This window comes from Camelus bactrianus, chromosome 3 (assembly GCF_048773025.1).
Source record: "Camelus bactrianus isolate YW-2024 breed Bactrian camel chromosome 3, ASM4877302v1, whole genome shotgun sequence".
Classification (NCBI taxonomy): Eukaryota; Metazoa; Chordata; class Mammalia; order Artiodactyla; family Camelidae; genus Camelus; species Camelus bactrianus.
In genome coordinates this window covers 35,628,399-35,649,958 of record NC_133541.1, presented here as the reverse complement: position 1 = coordinate 35,649,958, position 21,560 = coordinate 35,628,399, and the positions used below count along the sequence as shown (strand labels likewise).

General features: G+C 36.7%; 1 protein-coding gene across 1 annotated transcript in view; it reads right to left on the bottom strand.

Annotated features, from left to right (window-relative positions):
• ITGA1 (integrin subunit alpha 1) overlaps positions 1-21,560 on the bottom strand; it is a 149,229-nt gene that overhangs the window by 26,978 nt on the left and 100,691 nt on the right. Inside the window, exons 12-19 of the mRNA XM_010966304.3 lie at positions 16,746-16,888; positions 13,814-13,957; positions 12,383-12,640; positions 9,783-9,913; positions 5,936-6,102; positions 4,431-4,567; positions 2,225-2,335; positions 180-389 (exon numbers count right to left, since the gene is read on the bottom strand). Of these exons, the coding sequence (XP_010964606.1) occupies positions 180-389; positions 2,225-2,335; positions 4,431-4,567; positions 5,936-6,102; positions 9,783-9,913; positions 12,383-12,640; positions 13,814-13,957; positions 16,746-16,888 (1,301 nt within the window). The remainder of the gene's footprint in view (positions 1-179; positions 390-2,224; positions 2,336-4,430; positions 4,568-5,935; positions 6,103-9,782; positions 9,914-12,382; positions 12,641-13,813; positions 13,958-16,745; positions 16,889-21,560) is intronic.

The window sequence follows — 21,560 nt, the reverse complement described above, 5'->3', positions numbered from 1 at the left end:
CAGAATGAAAGCTTAGAAAAAAAGCTTGGCACTTTCACCATAGTGAGTACTAATTTTGCATAAAATACTTCCTATGCTTCTAAAATCAGTGTAATAAAAAGAATTAGTTCAATAGTATGAAAAGTAGGTTCAAAGAGTGATTATTACAAGAATAAATAAATATAAAACTAAAAGTTTACCTCGATTCCTGAAAAAATTAGATTTGGAGAATAATTCACTATAGTTCTGGTGTTATAGGCACTGTCCTTTTTATTTTTGACTGTAAGGCTAACATTGAACTTATCATTGTGGGACTTGACAATAAGTAGGCCCTTTTCTGTGGTGGATACATCCAGGGTGAGGTCTGAGATACATTTTTCCTTGTTTCCACAATCTTTGGCAAAGGGAATCTGAAATGGTCACAGAAGAGCAGTTTTCAAAATTCAGCTAAGCATTATTGAAAATTACCTATGAACTTGCATAAAAGAAATGACATATTGCCAAAATAAGTCAAGTGAGTTGTAAAGAGATCAGATTTCACTGCAGGAATCATAAGGAGTGCTTTTTTTTTTTTTTTTAATATTTGTTCCTATAATTTATAAGGGAAAAGAAAAATCTTTCACTTCTGGATACAAATTCTTCCAGTCCTTTAAGGAATGCACAGTTTTCACAGATGTTTTTCACTGGCTTTGGTCTGCCAGAGTAGAAAAGTTTTGCAAAAAATCCAGTCAAATACTCTCAGATTCAAAGCTGTGAAAGAACACGGTCACACTCAACTCTGATTATGAGACTTTCTCTTATCAACTCCTTAGAAAAGTAATGGAGCTCAGTCAACAGGGTAGAAAATGATCAAGCCACCTACCTGGGAGCTTCCTTAACTCTTCTACAGCTTTAAGTCCCTCCTGCTTATCCAGTCCATCACCAAGACAGTCCATTCTACCTCTCTTCTAAATATTTCCCCCATCTCTCCTTGCTTCTCCATTTCCACCACCACCTCTAGTCCAGCCTCCCTTATTTCCTCTCTGAACTAAAGCAACAGCTTCCTAACTGGTCTCCCATACCTACTCTTGATTCCTTCCAATTATTCTCTGCCTTGCAGCTTAAGTCAGCCTTAAAAAAAGAAAAGAAAAGAAAAGAAAAGAAATCCAGAGCTATCACCGAACCAATTAAAGCCTTCAATAGCATTCCACTGCCCTTCAAAAAAGCTTAAAATGTGTGCAGTGTTACAAATCCTGCCTGTGCCTCCCCCTCATCCCACATCACCTTCCATGCTTGCTCTTCAACTTTAGCCTACACTAGTGAGTTGAGTTTAGTTCCTTTTATGCTTCAGAACTTTTGCACATATCCCTCTGCCCAGAACATCACTCCTTCCACTCCTCTAAATAGGATGCAACATCTTCCTATGCTTTCAGTCTCAACTTCAATGTCACAACTTCAGGGAATGCCTCTCGACACCTCAGCCTAGCAGAAGTTCCTATAGAGCACTGAAGTTCTTCTCCAGAGCACACAGTTCAACTACTACCTAATACCTTTTTCCTAGGCTAGACTGTAAGCTCTGTTGCTTTAAGACACTCAGTGGATGTATTTGGAAGGGAGGAAGGGAAAGCAGAAGATAGGTGCAGGGGGAAAAGTAATTCCCCATCCCCAGTGTTTCCTCTATTGGTGCCACACTTGCTACCACATCCCTCTAACCACTGACTCTTTCTCAGGGTTGGGACAGTAGACTCTGAATTTGGAAACAGAAACTAGGTGAACACAGCTCACAGCTTTCTGTCTCTTCTACACTTGGGGCAGTGGTGTGCCCATGGGAAGCATACATCCACTTCTCCATTCTGCAAGTTTTACAGGGTGGGCCTGTGGCAAGGCCTGAGATAGCTGAGCCCTGCTGATGACCTGTTTGGTTGCTTGTGGTCTAAGCCTGGCTCAGTTGGAGGACACCCATTATACCTAAACTATATCCTGCAACCATCATTGACTTGTCATAAAAGGGAGTTCCAATTGGCCAACGCTTGTCTTTCTTTCAACTGTTCCTAAATTCAGGAGAGATAAAAATAGGTGTCATTTGTAAGTTCCTTTACACTCCAACAATAGGAAGTTAGAAGAATTGGGAAAAGTTTAGAAGAGACTAATTTTTTAATTAATATAATTGATTTAGGCTTGTGTGTGTGCATCTATTTATGTTTTTCAGGTTTTCTCCTAACACACTCACAAATAGGTATTCTGAATTAAAAAAAATTGGACTTACATATTCATGTACTGAATTTGGTAGAGAATCATCAAGAACAGGCCCATTTTCTGGATCGGTAAGATTAAAATCCAAGGTTATTCTCAAAGAGTCTCGAAAATCATGCTTGTCCTAGAGGTTAAAACATAAAACATATCATTGGTATCACATTTATTGGATGTTCTGAACTTGTTACAGCTTCCTTGTTCTGCCCCTGTGGGTCAGGCTCATTGGACTCTCTTGGGCACCTGATCTGACATATGACTTGATCAGGCTTTGGCTTCACCAGAGAGAGACTTCCCTTCTGCCTTGAAAAGAGACACTGATGAAAAGCAGAGGCTTCCGACTATGACCAGAGGACTCACCTCCAGCTCCTCAGACAGGCTTGCTGGAATGATGGATACATTGAACTTGGCCATTCAGGATTACCACTCCAAGCTGCTTGCCTAACAATAATGCTTCTCTTGAGACCTTGAGCTAAAAATCACTATGTAAAACTTCTTGGAAGTCTCTCAACTTCAAGAGAGCATCCTTTCTTTAAACTGAGTTTCATTTCATTAATATAATATATATTTTGGAGTTGTAAGAATTTTCTAATGTAAAATGATAAGGAAATAATGTGAATTCGATCAATCTTGTTTATACTATCATCAGTGACAGCCATAATTTATGGCATGTCCAGAATTATGAGCTTTGTACACATTACTGAGAATTATTTCAGCAATCCTTCAAGATGCATAACAATTACAATCTTTATATTACAGATAGAAAAACTGAGCCTCTAAGAGACTAAACCACTTTGTCAAAATTATTTGGAATGTGGGGAGGCTGGGAAAGAAATTCCATCCTGGCTGACTCCAGAACAAATGCTAAAGTATTCATTAAAATCTGGAATTTTGGAAATTTTGAAACTAGTTCACTCTTTTTAAGACCAGTGCCTAGATATAGCTAGATACTAATTTTTGGAGAAATACATACTACAGTGATTTTAGGTTGGAGGCACTGCCAAATCTGGTTTCATGCCTTTTCAAATTTTATACAAATTCTAACTCCTAGATATTCATTTCTGATGAAGCAAATAGGAAAAGAACTCCATTTTAATTTTTTTCTAATTATAGATTGATTTAATGGTGACAGAATAAGCTTAATTTGATATACATCATGGGAAATATTGACTTGAAAAATCACATGAATAAACACAGCATGCGTGACTTCCATCACTTTCCTGCCCCGAACTACAATATTTTCAAAATATGGAACATGAATACATAAAGGTACAGAAAGAAGTCAGAGGCTGGGGGAAACAGGACTGATTCCTTTAAAATTTCAAGGTCAGGTGCAAATGCCTGTTACTAAAATCAGTGTTTTCTCAATACATCCATTCTGCTTTTCTCTTCTTCTTCTCCTTCTCTTTCTTCTTTCTTCTTTCTTCTCTTCTTCTCTTCTTCTCCTCCTCCTCCTCCTCCTTCTTCTTCTTCTTCTCCTTCTTCTTCTTCTTTCTTTCTTCCTCTTCCTCTTCTTCTTCTTTTTTTTTTTTTTTAGTATCATGTACATTTTAAGAAAATGTTTAAGAAACTCCTGCCCTTAATTGGGGATGTTCTCCCCCTATAGAGTAACCCAATAAAATACTTTTAAAGTGGTTCAAACTGGCTTACCAGCCATCTCTAGAGATTAAAAATTTGCTTTCCAAGGATCCTTCATCAACTAAAATAGAAATTTAGGCATGCAAAGCCTATAGATGATAGAAAATACCAGATCTTTTTCCTTCAATTTAAAGTCAAAGAATGAAACACATAGTTCAATGGAGGAGAACAGACCCCAGAAAGCAAATGGCCCAAAAATCTCCCCTGAGGGCATTTGACCACTTATCCATAATTGGCAGAAAAGGCCCACAAAAGTTCAGTGATGCTTTCAAGTTGAAAGAAAAAAATGAACGAATGGAAGAAATGAAAATATGAACAAAATGCAAGGTCTCTATCAATTGGTGCACTGTGCCTTTTACTGTTCCATAATATATAGAGGTCTGACAACACACACAGGAAGATGAAAGATAGTTTTATGAAATTGCAAATTAGAAAATCAGACCTGTGGTTTTCTGATAATAGTGAGCAAAGTTTAATTCATGATATGCACTTTGAAATAAAACAATAAAATTGACCTGAAAATGAGACATCTATATCTCATTCTCGATTTGAAATAAGGCAGCTATTATACATGATTTACTTGCCAACATGTAGAAGGAATGCTTAGTGCATTCTGATTCTCGAACTGTGATGTTTCTTTGAATCTTTCTCTCTTGAGTTCCAGAGAAAAAACTCCGTGATATCTGTCTTAGAGAATCTAGTGTGACACGGTACTGCATATCTATAAAAGTAAAAAAAAAAAAGTTGACAGAATTGTTTATTTGGGGTGATTTTCATATGATCCAGCTCATTAAATTAGTATTATAGAAAAATCTCCTGGGCAATCAGCTAAAAAAAAGTTATTCGGCATATCCACACTACCATAGTACAATGGGATTTTCAGTTAAGAAGGTAACCTCGAGGAACTCCACAGAACTGCTTTCTGAGTTCACAAGGCTTTTAATGTTTAATTACACTTATTTAAAATTGTATATGTATGTACACACACACACATCCCCTACATAGCCCCTAATCTCTTGACCGTGTCTAAGTGTACTGGGTTTTCACTTCTTTTCTTATTTTTTTAGTTTAGAAATGTTGGAACCCTGCTTAGAATATTGATTATGTTGTATTTCAAGAGATAAAAATATACATTAAGGGCATTTTAACCTATTTTATAAAAAATGTCATTTCAGATTGTGTTCAAAGGATATAATAAAATAAACTTAATAAATAAATTTAATAAAATAAGCGTATCACGATAATGAAAACATGCTAAACCTTACACTTTCCGTGAAGGCAACAATCTTTCTTGTTTGATTGCTTAATTACTACATAAAAATAAGACTTAAAATGTTGCATATGAAAATGTAAATTATCATTTTGCATTCCTATGACTCACATATCTTCAAGTCATGGGTTTGTTGCAGATCATAAATACGCACATATAGAGCAAACTAAGAAAAATAGATTTTAAGGATTAATGGTTTTTCTCATTCTGCTTATCCTGGGTTTGCAGAGTAAATTACTCTTTGGCAGCCAGTGGCCTTCATACTTCTGACTCCAGCATGTTTTAGTATCATTAAAAGCTGCTTTAGAAGTTGTAGAATGTAGGGAGGAGGGGGAGACCCCGGCTGACGTGATGCACCTGAGAACATACATGGAATCTCTCAAAAACCAGGGTCACCTTCTAACTGGAGCAAAGGGAACTCAGGAAGGTCGGGGTGGTGAGACTTTCAGCTCCTCTGCAGCACCGGTCTTACTGGACAGACTCCAGCTTCCAACTCTGTCTCTGAATTCTCTCTCCCTCTCTCTCTCTTTAGCACTTGGTTGTTCAGAATAAATAGGAGAGGCAGAGGGGAGATATGGAATCCAACTATGGAAGGCCATCAAATATAAGCAGGTATTTTTTGCTCCAGAATTTACTGGGCTCCATAACCTTTTCCTTCCACAGCAGAATTTTTTTTCAAGGCTCAACATGTTCACAGGGGCAAATGTGATGTGCAGATTCCTCTCATCGAGGTAATAAAATGTCGTACTGGATTTCATCCTGCTGGAGCAAATATAATGTCCTCCTACCCCGAAGCCCTTCCACATATATGACACTTACCGGCTTCATAAAGCACGTCTTCCTTGGATTTCAATTTCACATCAAAACACATGGTGGCATTTATGCATACTGTTTCCTTTCCCTCCACACGGCAGTTTTTCTTCTGAATATTCACTTTGTTGGGTTCAAAATTCATGGTCACTTTAACTACAGCCACATCTCGGGACCTGCAAACACAGAAGTGATGGTGATCGCTCACACATTTCTACATTTGATGCCTGCCATCACTGGAGGAGTGTGAAGTGGGCGCATCAGCGGGATTCTTCTCTGTGTGTAGGACGCTCTCAGGACTCCTTTCTCTGGTGAATCTTTGATACAAAAGAGATTGTATCTGATGTTCTGAACACACCCAGGTTGTTCTGGAACCACGTCAGGCTTTGGGTTCTGAAGGGTGGCAGAATATCTCACCCTAAAATATAGGACTTCAGGACATGCTACCCTCCCCAAAACACACTGCTCTGGCATATTGATGCTTTTGAGTTGCAGGCACTTAAAATACAACAACTGCTGGGAGAGGCAGTTCAGAGTTTCTCTGACCTCCCTTACCTGCCTAAAGATAGAGCCTCCAAGAGGAACTCAGTTGTCATACATCTCCTCCCCACGAGTTTCATCAACCAGGGAAGACTGACACTTATCACAAGAGGAGTCTGAAGTGGATGCCACACCCAGACAAACTTTGCTATAAACCATCTTAACTCCCATGCATTCTTTCAAGGGTCTATTCATCTTCCCTAAAAATCATTTACTCTCCCCTAAAAGGCCTATGTCCCCTACCCCTTTCCCTATTAAGATGGTTTTTAAGTATGAATTCTAAGCTAGCTGGGGAGTCACTCATGTCCCCCTGGGCATCTCCCATGTATACCGGAGGGATACGTGTTAATAAACTTCTGTTGTGTTGTTGTTGTTGTTGTTGTTGTTGTTGTTGTTGTTGTTAATCTGTGTTTTATTACAAGGGTCTCAGCCAAGAATTCAGAAGGGTAGAGGGGAAATTATTTTTCATCCTCATACAATTCATAGGCCAAAGATGTGTTTTGCCCGTGATAGAAAAGAGCTGAAATCAAGTGGCCAGGTGCAACCTCAGAATCCAAACCATATTTTCAGCACCTTCGAGTTTGTTCCCAATCTGGAAAGAGTTGAGAGGCCCCTGGACGACTTTTCTGCACTGTAACACTTGTCTGTTTTTCCTGTGGGTTCAGCCCTGCCCCTGCTTCTGGGAAGGAGGAGCAGATCAGCACCTGAAGCATGGCAACACGCTCTTTCTAATTCATTTAAACTTGAAATTAACCTTCATATTAACCTTCATAGCAAGACATACTATTATCTCTGTTTCATATGTGAGATAACCGAGGCTCTGAGAGATTAAGTATTTAACCTAAGGTCAAAAGCTGTCCAGAGTGTAAAACTGGGATTTAAACCCAGTTTTTTATAATTCCAAAGCCAATCCTGCAGTGAGAGCAGAGTAATCCAAAATTAGGCAAGAAGAGTGCATGGAGCCAGAGAATCAATCTGCCTTGTAACCAGACTGGCTCTTTAGAGCAAGGTATCTTGTGAATACAAAGTTCCTTGCTTATGCTTTTGCATTTGAAAAGAAAAATTTTATTTTTCTTTTACAATGATTTACTCATAGAAAATATGGAAACACAATGAAGGAAACAAAGGAAATACAAATCAGTTGTAATTCTGCTACTGAGCAATAATCACCATTCACACTGGTACACTAAGCACTTTTGTCTTTGCAGAAGAATATATATATATTCATATATATTCACATTTATATATATATACACACAGAGAGACCCACACATATACATGCATCTATACATATATATACACACACTGGCCCATATACATATGTAAACATACATTAAAAACTTATAATATAATGAACAGCTTTCCAATACTTACATTCTTCTGAGAACATTATTTTTAATGGCAGTATACTGATCCAACATATGCATGAACCATAATCTATTTACTCAGTTCCCTCTTATTGGATATTTAATTTTTTTTAAATAGTTATTACCTGCAGCATGTGATCCCACTCTAAAGATCATATATCTTTAACCACTGATTATATGTTTAAAAAATTTTAGGAGGTAAATTCCTTGTTAAAAAGTATGAACATTTTAAGGCTTTTTAAACACCTTAGTGACAAATACCTGCTAATGGGTTTTAGTTGCTTTACCCTTTTGCCAGCAACGAATGAGTGTGTCTAGTTCCCTGCTAGGAAGTCTGGCCCCTCCAGGCATGAGGCTGCCTTGACCACTCCCCACCCCACAGCTCCTCTCTGCCGGGCACAGATCTTTATAGCTTTGATGACTCAGCCTGTCCCACAGAATGGGGCTTTCATTATCTGCTCTCTGAATGCTGGGCGGGCCTCTGTTTATCACCCGCCATCCATATCCACTCTCAGTCCCTCCTTAAGCATTGCAAATCTTGGTCTTCATGCTGCAGTATGCTGGGTTAATCCATTTTGCTGGGTGATTACAGGGACCCAATTCTGTCACTTTGGCCCATTAATAATAAAGCCTTGATCAGAAGCAGGAAAGGCTCTGTTTTCAGAGCTTTGTAAGAAGCCCTTGAAACAAAACTAGAGAATAAAAACTGCCTTTAAAACATATATGTATATATTTAATATAAGAAGGTGAATACAATAAATATTTGTGAGTAAAGATTATCCTAATGAATTAATCCAGGATTAACAGTTCAAACAAAACCTAAATGTACTAAATGTACTCTTTGTTCCTGACACTGGTGACTTCTGGTTTGGATCCTTGCTTTGGGTGGGCCCCCCACAAAGTCACAGTCGTTGCTGCCCGTATTCTTCCCTCCCAGGCATCACCGGTCAGTTTTCCTTGCCCTCTACTGTAAAGTTAAAAAAAAGTTTTTACCATAATGGTAAAGTTTTTACCATATCTGTGTATAGTTTGGTGCACAATTTTTAGTTGACTATTAGTTCTTAAGCATTATCTTAAATTCTGATAAAGTCACCTATTTTCAAGTTTCTGTTGTCACCTCACAATTTTCTTTACTATCCTACATACATTTTTGGAAAAAGACCATCTGAATTGTATTAAACCAATGATTAATTTGAAAGAATCAACATGTGGACTTTCCATCAAGGGACATGGCATCAATACATTATTCAAATTTACTAAATCCTTCCTTTATATGTCTTAACAAAGCTAGTAATATTTTTCAAAATTATCACATACATTTCTCATTAAGGTTATTCTTGATTTTTTTTTTTTTAGTTACCTTTTCTTCAAACAGAACCCTTTTTCGAAATTGTATCTTTTTAACTGGTTTACAAGTTGGTTATTAATGTTATTAATTAATAGATTATTATTTTACTAATCAATCAAAACATTAATAAATGGCATTAATAAATGTATCTAACCATTGATGAAGGTTTTACAATTGACTGAAATTCATTGGGGATGTAGGCATTTTAAAGGCTGAGAAAAAGTATTATTGTAGATGCTTCTTTGCTTGACTAACAATATAAACACAATCAGACAATGATGCACAATTGTCTAACTCTATGTATTAGGTAAATGAATGAAGAGTCAGTTACCCCTAAAAGTTCGTAAGCAACTTAAATTTAGGGAAACTTTCTTGTCTATGTATCTCCTTTATGAGGCCCTCTTTTCCCCTATGACTCCCCCCAAACAGAAAACTTACCTTAATGCCAGCCACATAATAGATACCGCAGCTTAAGAGTTGATTCTACTTGTTCCTTTAATATGGTTTTTTAATTTTTAAGATGTATCAACTTCTCCATATTCCCAAACTGCATAATTTTTATCTGACTGGGGAATTAATTGGGTGTTATTAAAATACTTACCAGAAGAGGGCAGCACCACCAAGGCCCCCAATAGTGACATCGGTCAGACCGTCACCATTTAAATCCATTTCTCCGTGGATAGACTGGCCAAAAAATTTCAGTGTCTCGCCATCTCCCCCTGATGGGATACGCTGTGAAAAACCCCAGCAGAGAGTTTTTATGTCAGAAGAGTCTCTTCAATAATAGTTTCAAATAAATCTGAGAACTTGGATTGGTTAACAATTAAAATTAGCGATCTTTTGGAAGCCTGCCCAATAGGCCCCTCATGTGGAGACAAGAGGAATTACTCAGATGTTCCCAAAGGATATTCTTTTTATAGTTCAGACAAAATCATTTCAGGGTTAGTGACACCAGAGAGAGGGGAAAAATTATATAACGTCATCTTGTCTAACCCTCAAGGAAAACATTATGAGTAATTGGCTCTGCTTTCTAGTTCCTGTCGAATTCCATGACACAGAGATACTTAAACATACTGGAAACACACCCTACAAGCAAGAGAGGGAGTAGAAAATAGTCCTAGGGTCAATTGGAGGTTCACTGAACTTTGAAGCTGGGGATAAATAATACATTCCATCAAATACATTTTTCAATATGCATTCTTTACTGTCTGCCAAAAATGGTCCTGAAAGTCAAGAGCATAAGAGACTCAATTTCATTCACGTGTATCCACAATGTTGGGAAGGCACACGTGAACATGGAGTTCTCGAAGACTGAGTTGTGCCCCTTATCGTGCACCATTAGTTTGACCACTGTGCTTCCTGACTTAGCTTAGGTTCAAGCTGATAATATTTTAATAGAACGCGATGGCAGGGAGATTGGACTGATAGACCCTTCTAACCTTGGGATCTCCTTATCCTCCTGTTTTCCACTTAAATATCATAAAGTAAGAAGCAAGATAGGCCAAATGGAAACATTTTTCATGCTTAAATGTCTGTGGCTCATTGGAAAGAATTTCTTTATTTTTTCAACAAAGAAATCAGGAGATATCTGCGCCATGGCTTCTGGAGGACTTGATTCAGTGTGATTCTGGATCACTCCATATACAAACAGCACCTTTAGTTACCACGGAAATGAATGAGCAAATGCTCACATATCCTTGGGAAAGCATTCTGCCAATAATTAAACAAACTCAACTCTAATATTCTTTTCTGTTGTTGCTTAAAGCTGCATCTTGATTTACTACCATTTTACAAAATTAATTGCCTGTGACAATCTATTCTGTTTATTAATGATTTAAAAATTCTTCTTTTGTCTACTGCAAATGCCACTCCATTAAATTTGAAGGAGTGAAACTGAATGAATAAAGTGGTAAAAACACAAGAAACAAACTCCTTTCTCTGGTTCCCGGTTCCATCACGCCCCAATAGTTAATACTGTCTGTTTTTAGTTAAGAAATACCATGAAGATTTTTAACAGAAAAAAATTACTTATTAAGTGGGTAGGAGTGTTGTTACTGAAATACGCCTTTATTTTGTTGTTTCATTAGTAATGTCATTATACTTTATGAAAAATTAAGTACAACTTCACAAGACATGAATAGATTTTCAGAATTCTTTTGACTACAGAACCAAAGAGAACAGTCAAATGTAAAAAGAAATAATTGATGTTCTCATTTTCTTCTCATGTTATACAAGCTGGAAAAAGTAGTGAATCCTATTTTATTTATAAGTAGTTTTTCAGTGCTTAATTAACTATGGTTACTTAAAAACAGACAGTTACACTAGAAGAATTCCTTTAAACTCTCTTTTTGTATAATGCATGAATCACTTCTGTAAATTGATATTTTTCTCGTGTAGGAAAAAATGGTATTTGTAGATTAGAGCCATTAGCTGACAATAAATGTAAAACAAGAACAATAGAAACCCCTGCAGGTTAAGCTTAATTATTCAGATTTTCTTCAAGAGGGATTACTTGTGAGAAAATTATAAACATTCAGAAACCCACGTTTATTTGAAGAAAATTTACCAATTTAATTCATAAATATAAGCTTAATATGATTTTATTATAACAACATAGGCATTGGATATAAAAACTGTAATTTCTCCTTTATTGGCTAAATCATATAATTACTGTTCTCTCATTTAGAAAGTGGTACCCTCTGTTTAGGATCAGACACATTGTAGATGTTAAATAGCATTATTAAAAAGTGTTCTTTAATTTTGCTTTTTTACCATTTCAAAAGCTTAGATCATGGAGACAAGGCAAGTAACAACAGAAAAAAAAGACTAGGCAAAAGAATAAAATACAAGTAATTCTTCTACAAAGAAAACTTAGGAGAGAATTAGAAATCCAGTTTCCCAATAGAGTCAGAAAAAAAAAGTTAAATAACTCAATGAAGCAAGACAGGTGATGCCTGGCATTGAATCCACTTATCACTTAAGGGCAAGAATCACAGAAGTGGAAATACATATATATAATATATATAAATTTATATTTATAGTAATAAACCAGCATTACCTCTATAAATAATAAAACTTTAAAAAAACCCATACACTGTTACTGACTACATGACAATATAGTGTTGTTGTATTGCAGTGACATCCATTCCTGCTACACTAAATAACAAATGAATAAAAGAATCTGTAGGTTTGACTTCTTACTTGTGCGTATTCTTTCCTTATGGTCTTGCCACTTCCATGATAAATGTACACGGCTCCCCCGTGATCATCTTCCAGGGGGGCTCCTATCACAACGTCATTAAATCCATCAAGGTTGAGGTCTTTCACAGCAGCAATAGCTGTTCCGAAACGAGCCCCGCATGGCTCATTTTTGTTTTCCTTGGTGCATGAATTGTGCTTCGGAGATGAACAGCAAGTCTGCTTAATGGGTTCCAGGCTCATTTGATATTCAAACCTTGTCTGGAAGAAAGATAAACAGGATACTTATGGATTTCTATCATTACTACAGCCGAGTGGAGTTTTTAAGTACCTACTAAATCAATGCTATTAGAAACCATTTGTACTTCAACGGTAAAGTTTGTAAAATTTCTTAAAAAGTATGCCTAGCTGAGAGCAAAGTTAGAGATTTCAAAAAACAGACTGTAGAAGTGTGGGAAAGACAACATACTGAGGATTTTAACGATTCTCTTTTCAATGTAACCGAGTGAGTGTATAAGTCACAGCAGCTTTTTAAAGCTGAAGCACTGGATTTTTAAACCCTCAGGTTGTGTCACTATCCTTTCTTCACCCATTATTGTGCTTTTTGGAAAAGTCTCTATGTATTTTCTCCTATAAAGGACAGAAAGTACTAGCAATGACGAACAGGAACACACTTTCTTGGGAAAAAAGGGGAAAGTAACAAAGGACCAAAAGAAGTTGACAGGAAGAAGCAAAAATATGATAGGGAGAAAGATATGTAATTTATGATTTAAAATAATTAATATGGGACAGGCTCTAAGAACTTAACAAACCAAATAGACACATCCTGACTTTGCTGTAAACAGCAAACAATTCTTTTAATGAAGAAATCAAGAATTATTTCACTTAGCAAATGATGCCTAAAGGTAGGATCAGAAAAACCAGATCTCGTTCTAGCCCAGTGAAGTATTCCAAAGACCATAGCAGGTTGCTCAAAGTGTCTTAGTGTCATTGCCTACAATTCACTGTTTCTCCACAATCTCTCTCCCTGCCTCCTTCAGACACACACACACACACACACACACACACACACACACACACACACACACACACAGCTTTAAATGTTAACATTACCCACCTCTAGGCCAGAGCTCATGAATGTTTGCCTTGTGAGTTTATTTAGCAATTTAACACAATTTATTTACCTTTATTTCATATAATCTGTACCCAAAGTTCACATTTACAAGCAGAAGATGTCTAGTGTTTTGAAATACTTTGTTAGAATTCTAAATGTTTATTTAGAGACTGAGGGGTTAGTGGGGTTGATTGGCCCTGAAAGCCTCTTTCCTCCTTTTTCCGAAGTGAGTGAAGAAAATTAGAACAACATAATTAATTGAAAATTTAAGAAAGGAAGAGATTGTCCTAGGTCTCTACCAAACTCACAGTTACCATTACCTGGTTCAGAGCGTACACGTACACTTTTCCCTGTTCCTCTTTCTCTGTTCCCATGTACATGGGGGCTCCAACCAGAAGAATGTCAGTATTAGAATCTTTATCAATGTCAATTGTTGTTAAAACGCTGCCAAAGTAGGAACCGATCTAGGATATGAAACAAAGCAGAACAAAACACTGTGAACATCAGAAATTCTCAAGGAAGCTAAAAACCTCTGTTTCTATAGCTTATACAAATCCAGAAGAGTGATTTCCTTTGGATTTCACCCAAACCTCTCTTCTCCACAAATCAGAAAAGATCAGAAATAATATAATGACTTTTAAAGAAAATAAATGAAATAAACAACAGAAGGCATTCCCGAATGGCTTCAGTACATGTTTAAATACAGTAAGGTGAAAGTATGAAATTAAATACATCGTGAGGAACTGAACTGTCTCGGAGCAATGGGGCAGCACATTTCATCTTAGAGTCTTAGAAGACTGTGTACTCAGTGATATGGCTAAGTCTTGTCCCAGCAGCTATGAAAGACAGAGAAATATAAAAAGATGGATTGCAGGGGGACCATCCCCTTGTAGGATTATATTTTCTCTTTTAAATATAGGGATGAATTTTAGGGAAATCCAGGAGATCTGTGCAAGTTTCCCAAGTATCAACCTGTGTTTGATATTTGTTTCTCTTGAAAATTTTCTCATTGAAACTTCCTGTCTTGGCTTCCATGATTTTACTTTTGTTCTCCTGATTCTGCCATGATATCACAGCCCACCCTTTCTTTTCATTTTGCTGGCTCCTTTCTCTTCTTCTGTCCCCTAGGTTTTGGCCTCCCCTGAGTTCAGACCCCTCACCTTAGATGACCAGCTCTTCCCAAACATTTCTATTATCTCAAATGGCAAATTTCACTCCACCTCCTTCTCAGGACTCCAGTTCCACATTCCTACACATTGCTAGACATTTAGACAGATGCTCCATATTGATTTTTCTCACAGGCTTATGAAGGGTTTAGAAGGTCTAATTAATTAATTAACTACAAACACAAAATGTTGGCAGATCTGGCATTGTTGGACTTTTATTTCTACACAGCAATAGTCACCTGGAGCTGAGTGGGAGCTGAACCTTTAGATGGTCCACAAGCTGCCCAGGCCATGGCTCCCACCCCCCCATCGTCTTCTATCCAGCAGCTTTTTTATTTGCTTTACCCACTCTCTACCTGCAACCATTTGAATTTGTGTTCCTTGTTACAGAAAACATGTCTAAAACCACTTTTAAAAATACCACTTTAAAAAAATATCTCAACTGCCTGAGATGCTGGCATTCTAATCATAGTGCCATCTTTCTCCCAGATTCCCAGGCTTGAAATCAAATCATTATTTAAATCATTTGTGATTCTCTCTTCAAATGTTCATAAGCACTTTTCAAATGAAATTCTATGTTTCCTGCCTCATAGACAATTAATAGAGTGATAACTCATTTGGAGACCTAAGGTGTCATCCAAACGCTTCATTTAACAGTCTTGCCAGTTCTTCCTTATTCAAGTCTGCCACAGACCTTCCTTTTCCATTTTTATTGTTGATATGTCATCTCAGGTCTTCTCGCCATATCCTTGAGCTCCAAAAAGAGCCTTTTGTTGTTGTTGTTGATGCATTTTCTGGTTATAAATGTGGGCAAAGGGCTAATTACATCCTTGCACCTGGTAAATGAGAATCTGGCCTTTGGCTTACTCTGACTCTGGTCCCCTGGAAATATGAGGGAAGGATTTCAACTATGGTACTTAGTAACACTGAATGTGGTAAAAATAACCTCACTGGCTCACTGCACTTGGTGGAACTTCAAATACTGGATGGAGATAACCTATGCTGGGCTTCCTAGAATGCAGTGACCCCTGTGACTGCATGCTCTTAGCAGGACTGCTAGGAGCTGTGTCTGTGGTGCTATTGTAAAGATGATGGCTCCTGTGGGGTTTTAAAGCTAGAGCAGCTCCTGCACCTGCCCGAAGTGTCTGTCTCCTGGCACCTAGGCGGTCCTGTTGTAGGGCTGCAGGGCTTCAGCCAGGGCTAATGGAGGGGTGGAGGCTGGTGCTGCCCTGCCCTTCCAAGTGGTTTGCATGTGTGTGTCTAGAATATTTAGTGAAATATTTAGTGAAGCTGAAGAATGCCCCCACCAGTGAGGACTGTAGAATAGTTAATAAATTCTCATTCTAGAACACCTGTAAAACACAGAAAACTATGCAAAAAGTAATAAAAATTGTCCAAATGATCACAATTTAATAATAACCAACAATACCATAGGTATTTCTTTCAGTTTAAAAAAATAGTTATATACACACTTATGTTTGCACATTGCATATATGATTTCTTAAATTACTTTTAATATTCCATATTATCTAATGAGACTTCCCTGATTTTACATGTTATAGATTACTTCCCATCACCTCCAGGAGAAAAATCCAAATTCTTTAGTCTGCCATTCAAAACCTCACCCAATGGGGGCCCACTTCTTTTTCACTGGCTCTTGGCCTGCTCTTCCTACCTGTCTACACTCTGTCTTTCATCTAGCCCACACTTTAGCTCATATTAAGACTTCCTGTACCAATCCTTGCTTAAAAAGGAATCTTTCCACCTTCTGAATTTATTGTCTGTGGCACTGGCACCTTCATGCTTCTTAATGTTTTAGATTTCTTTTTCTGATATGTATTTGTACGTCTGTATCTACATCATTATCTACACACCGTACCTCTGCCTCCTTCCGGCTGAAATGTTCCTGAGGCCAAAGATGGAGACACTTTACATGTCTCCAGGGAAACTAACTCAGGGCCCTGTTCACAGTTGATGGTGTATGTGGGGGTGCTGTTTTTTTTTTTTTTTAAGTTTAGGACAGTAGACAGTTAAGTTTACAAACAGTATGAATGGATTAGTTGAAAACAATAATTTTGAAGGGTACCTGTTCTCCACTGAGTGTCTGGAGAATGCTGATGTCTCCATCTTCCATCCTGTAGATGATGACCTGGCCTGTATGATTGTATCGCGGCTGTCCGGCAAGGTAGAGCACATCTCCAGGGACAGTGGCGGAGTTTACTGTGTAACCTAACAAAAGAGAGACACCACGTGTACTCGCTGGCCCCTTGGAGTGTGCAAGGAATAAGTTAAGCTCCATTTTAAATGGTAGGGAATCATTTTTCTGTGTTTATATGGACTTTTCTCTTTTTTAAAAAAAAAATATACTTTAATGCAAATAAGTTTGTTTTGGTAGGAGCTTTTAGTGTGCTCCCTGATAATCTACCCTAACTGCTTTGTCCTAAAAAGGTATTTTTCCCTAACCTCAGTTTTTCATTTTTTTAAAGGCATTAGTGATATAACAACAACAGAAAACACACACACACACACACACACAAACTCTTGTAGTCTCAATTTACTCCTTTGTACTAAATCAATTGTATTTCATTTGGATCCATGTGTTTGTACTATACAAATTGATAATTGATCATTTTATACAGTTGGAATCACAATAAATGTAAACCTCTTCTGTACTGCTGCCTAGTTTTTTAATTGTAATGTTAAATGGTTGAAGCTTATTTCTCTGAGTTAAGGTATGAATACATTCTGTTTATACTGCAAGACCATTCCCTGATGGAATGGTGGAATTTAGGTGGTTTTTAATTTTTTGGCATTACACTTAAAGCCTGCAAAGACATCATTGAGCATTTAATTTGTTTTCTTTCTTTTGGATTTTTTTGACGATAAATTTCAAGGAACAGATTACTAGATCAAATTTTTGATGGTTCTTATAGTGTATGGCAAATTGTTTCCAGAACATTTATACTAGCATGTATACTATTCCATGAACAGCCATCTAAGAGAGTAGTTTCACCAAACTCTCACAAACATTAGGTATCATTACTACAATTTAAATTTGTGGCTGTTCTGATGGGTGTTAAACAATCTACCAATATCACCTTCCTGTGATTGTGATTTTCATTTGTTTAATTAAAAGTGAGCTTGAATAGCTTTTCATCTTTAATCATTCCTCTTTTTAATTAGGGTTTCATGCCCTTTAAAAATTTAAAGTATGTCTTTAAGGCAGATTATTATTAATTTTTGAGTGAAGAATTAAACATTCTTTGTATCTCCAGAGAAAAGAGCTAAATCAATAGATAAAAATTACCACATGCAGATTTCAACTCTACAAGAGGAAGAAATGTTCTAATAACCAGAGTTGACCATCATTGGAGCAGAGGGCAAATTATTTTTCAAAATGCCACAGAACAGCATTTCTTACTGAGAAAATGACTATATTGATAATATATACTAACCAAGTATATTTTACCATAAGACAACAGTTCCACTTTCCTCCAAAACTTTTAAAAAGACACAGAGGTTTTGTACTAAAATATGTTTATTCTTACAAGTGCTAAAGGAACACAATTCCTCAGCCGTATTTTCCTTCATGAATATTTTTCTCACATTTTCATTTCTTCATCCATCTTAGAGCTTTTAAAAAAAAAACTATACATAATAGACTGTAAATTTAATAGTTTAGTATTAATTTAATAATTTAGCTATAAATAGACTATTATTTTTAAACATGTAATGTGTTATATTTTTATGTTACTAACCACAGTATTGTTGAAAAAACAAAAACTTTAGGATCAAGTTTATAACATAAATAAAACGGAGGAGAATATGCAAAACAAAGGCTGCTTTATTTCATGTTGCTACTAAGAAATACGAACAACGGAATGGGATGAGTGTTAGGATACATTGATTTGCTTTTTTTTTTTTTTCAACTTTTAGAGCTATGAATGCAAACTGATAAAAGAATCTTTAAAAAAATAAGTTGAAAACTATGTTTGAGGCTTGGAGTTGTGTGATTATTTAATTCACTTTGATGAGTCACACTCCATAACTAAAACTATTAGATGAAATCTTCACAGGGGCAGAAACAACCAGTGAGGCAGTCCTGGTTGAAGCTCTGGCGTCCAAAGACAGTGAAGAGGGATTGAGAAAGGGGTCCCAGGAAAGTCAAATTTTAATAAAAGGAAAATCATTATAAAGATTTAAAAGCTTAACATCACTTTCTGAAAAAGGCACACATTTGAAGAGAAAGAAAAGTTGCTGGTGTAGCTCTGTGTGTGGATTTATAAAGAGTGACTCCTGTTGGCTCTCATGAGAAAACTGCTAGGATCTGGTGAGGTAATGGGAAACAGGTATGATCTGTCTGAATCTCATGCGTTTGCCTCACGTCTGTACTTTTTCTTTGGAGTTAGTCAGGCATGATTAGCAAACTGTGGGCGGGGGAGGCAGGGAACACAATTCCATCGACTGGATTGTTACAGCAAAACCACCTGCTAAGCACATATGGGCAGAAAGCCATCACTGGGTTACAGAAAGATGGGCGCATGACTATCCAAAGGGAGGTTCCACAGCTTCAATTACTACTTCTTTCTGATCATTAGTGGTTAGTTTGGGATTTTTTACAGACTATCTGTTTCTTACTTTGTTTCCTCTATATGAATTTCCATAGTCTAACAACTTGCAATCTACACAGATTTCAGGTGAACATGTTCAATCTCTTCTTAGTTTATAACCCACGTGAGGAAACATTTTGAAAGCCTAATTTTAGATTTAGAATAATATTTAGGGGGAAAAAGCTGTCTTTCTCTCCTGAATTCTTTCTTTCTCCCTGCCCTCTTTTTCTATTTTGAAATAAATCTTACATATATTTGACTTTATTTATGTTGGCAAAATGTCTAAGGCAGTGACCTGTGACTAAGCTAATGAAATGAGTTCTGAAACAGAAAAAAACATCATCTTAGCACCCTGTAGACAACACGCCTCCAAATTTCCTTTTCTGGAAAGAGAAGAATCATATAAATACTGTGGTCAGGATTGAAGGTTCTATTAATTTTATCTTGCTTGCAGCAATATCTTTAAGTCTTGAATTCTCTAAGTCTGCTTTAAGGAAACCATTACCCCAAATATTTTTAAAATAATAGATTTAGGGTTCTTTAAGGCTATTTGTTTTTAAGGAATTTAATCACTTTGTCATCATTCAGAATATCAAAAATATTCTAGTGTTATTTATCAAATAACATTATTATTTAATATTTTATTAAATGTGCTGTTAAAATGTGTGAACTTCCTTAGAGTAGTGACAATGTCACTCACATCTTGGTGGACTTCACACAGTGTCTTTAATGTAAATATTCAGTACTAATTAGTAGCAGTATTAATGTCAGCTACTGTTAGTATTTTATGTAATATACTTGTATTAGTCTTCTATTGCTGCTGTAACAAATTTTCACAAATTTGGTGACTTAAAACAGCACAAATTTTTTTATCTTTTAAAGTTGGAAGTCAGACCTAGGTCTCTCTGGCTAAAATCACAGCGTTGGCAGGGCCGGGGTCTTTCCGGAGGCTCTAAAAGGGAGTCCGTTTCCTTGCCCATGGTGCCTTCTAGAGACCACTCACATTCCGTGGCTTGTGGCCCCCCTTCTCCATCTTTAAAGCCAACAAAATTGCGTCTCTGTGACCATTTTTCTATAGTTCTATCTTCTGGCCACAAATAGGAGATCTCTGACTTAAGAGCCCATGTGATGAGACTGGGCCCAGCCAGGATATCCCAGGATAATCTCATCTCAAGATGCTTAACTTAATCACACCTGCAAGGCCCCTTTTGACATATAAGATCTGGGTCTGGGGATTAGGACATGGACATCTTTGGGGTCATTATTCTGCCTGTCATACTACTAATAAGAGGAATGTTTATTATATAACATCACATGCTAGCGCAATAACAGGCAGCACCTATTGAGTGTTGACTGTCTATCAAGCATAATACTAAATACTTTATAGGTATTATTTAATTTTATATTCATAACAATCCAAATATACATATAATACATTATAAATAATTACTATATTTATGTAAAATACTTTTTTTAGACATAAGCAAATTGAGGCTTTGAGAAATAACGTAATTTGCCTAAAGTCATAGCCAGGAGCAAGGTCAGAAAACAAACTCAAGTCTCCATGACCTCAGAGTATCTCTGACTGACTGTACGTCCAGTGCCCTAATCACTTCAAGTCTTTAGTATCATGGGATCAGCAGCTTTATAATTTTTATTTTTATGGTTTCATAATGTACCATCAACATATACTTAACTAGCCCTATACTTCTGGACATTTAGGATATGCCATTTATCCCAATACCATAAATAATAATACAATTAAAACAATTGCTCCCATGGCATTCTTTAATTGGATTTTTTCCCCTTAGGTTAGATCCTCAGAAGTAAAAAATTTAGGTCAATGTGGTGTAAACATTTTTATGGCTCTGGATAAACATTGTCAAATGACTTTCCTAGAAAGTTACACTAATGTATATGCCACCATTACGTATGAGAATTAGCATCCTCTGATTCTTCTATCTAGGATGGAAAGAAGCCTCAGGCAAAACTGGTCCTTGATTTCAAGGTGTTTCACGTAGAATAGTCTTAGAGAATCTTGAAGACCCTTTAGAAGCCATCTAACCTAACCTCCTGTCCTCTTTTTACGCATTCTATATCATAGCACATATTATACTGATAGTAATTGCTTGGTTCAGTATTGTCTCTCACCCAAAAAGGTAAGCTTCATCAAGGCAGGGATAGATACCTCTTATTTATCTTGTTATTCTCATTTTATAACTCAGTGTTTGGCACACTGCAGGTTCTCACTATCTATAAGTGCTTTCTTGATCAACCCAGAATCAGGCATT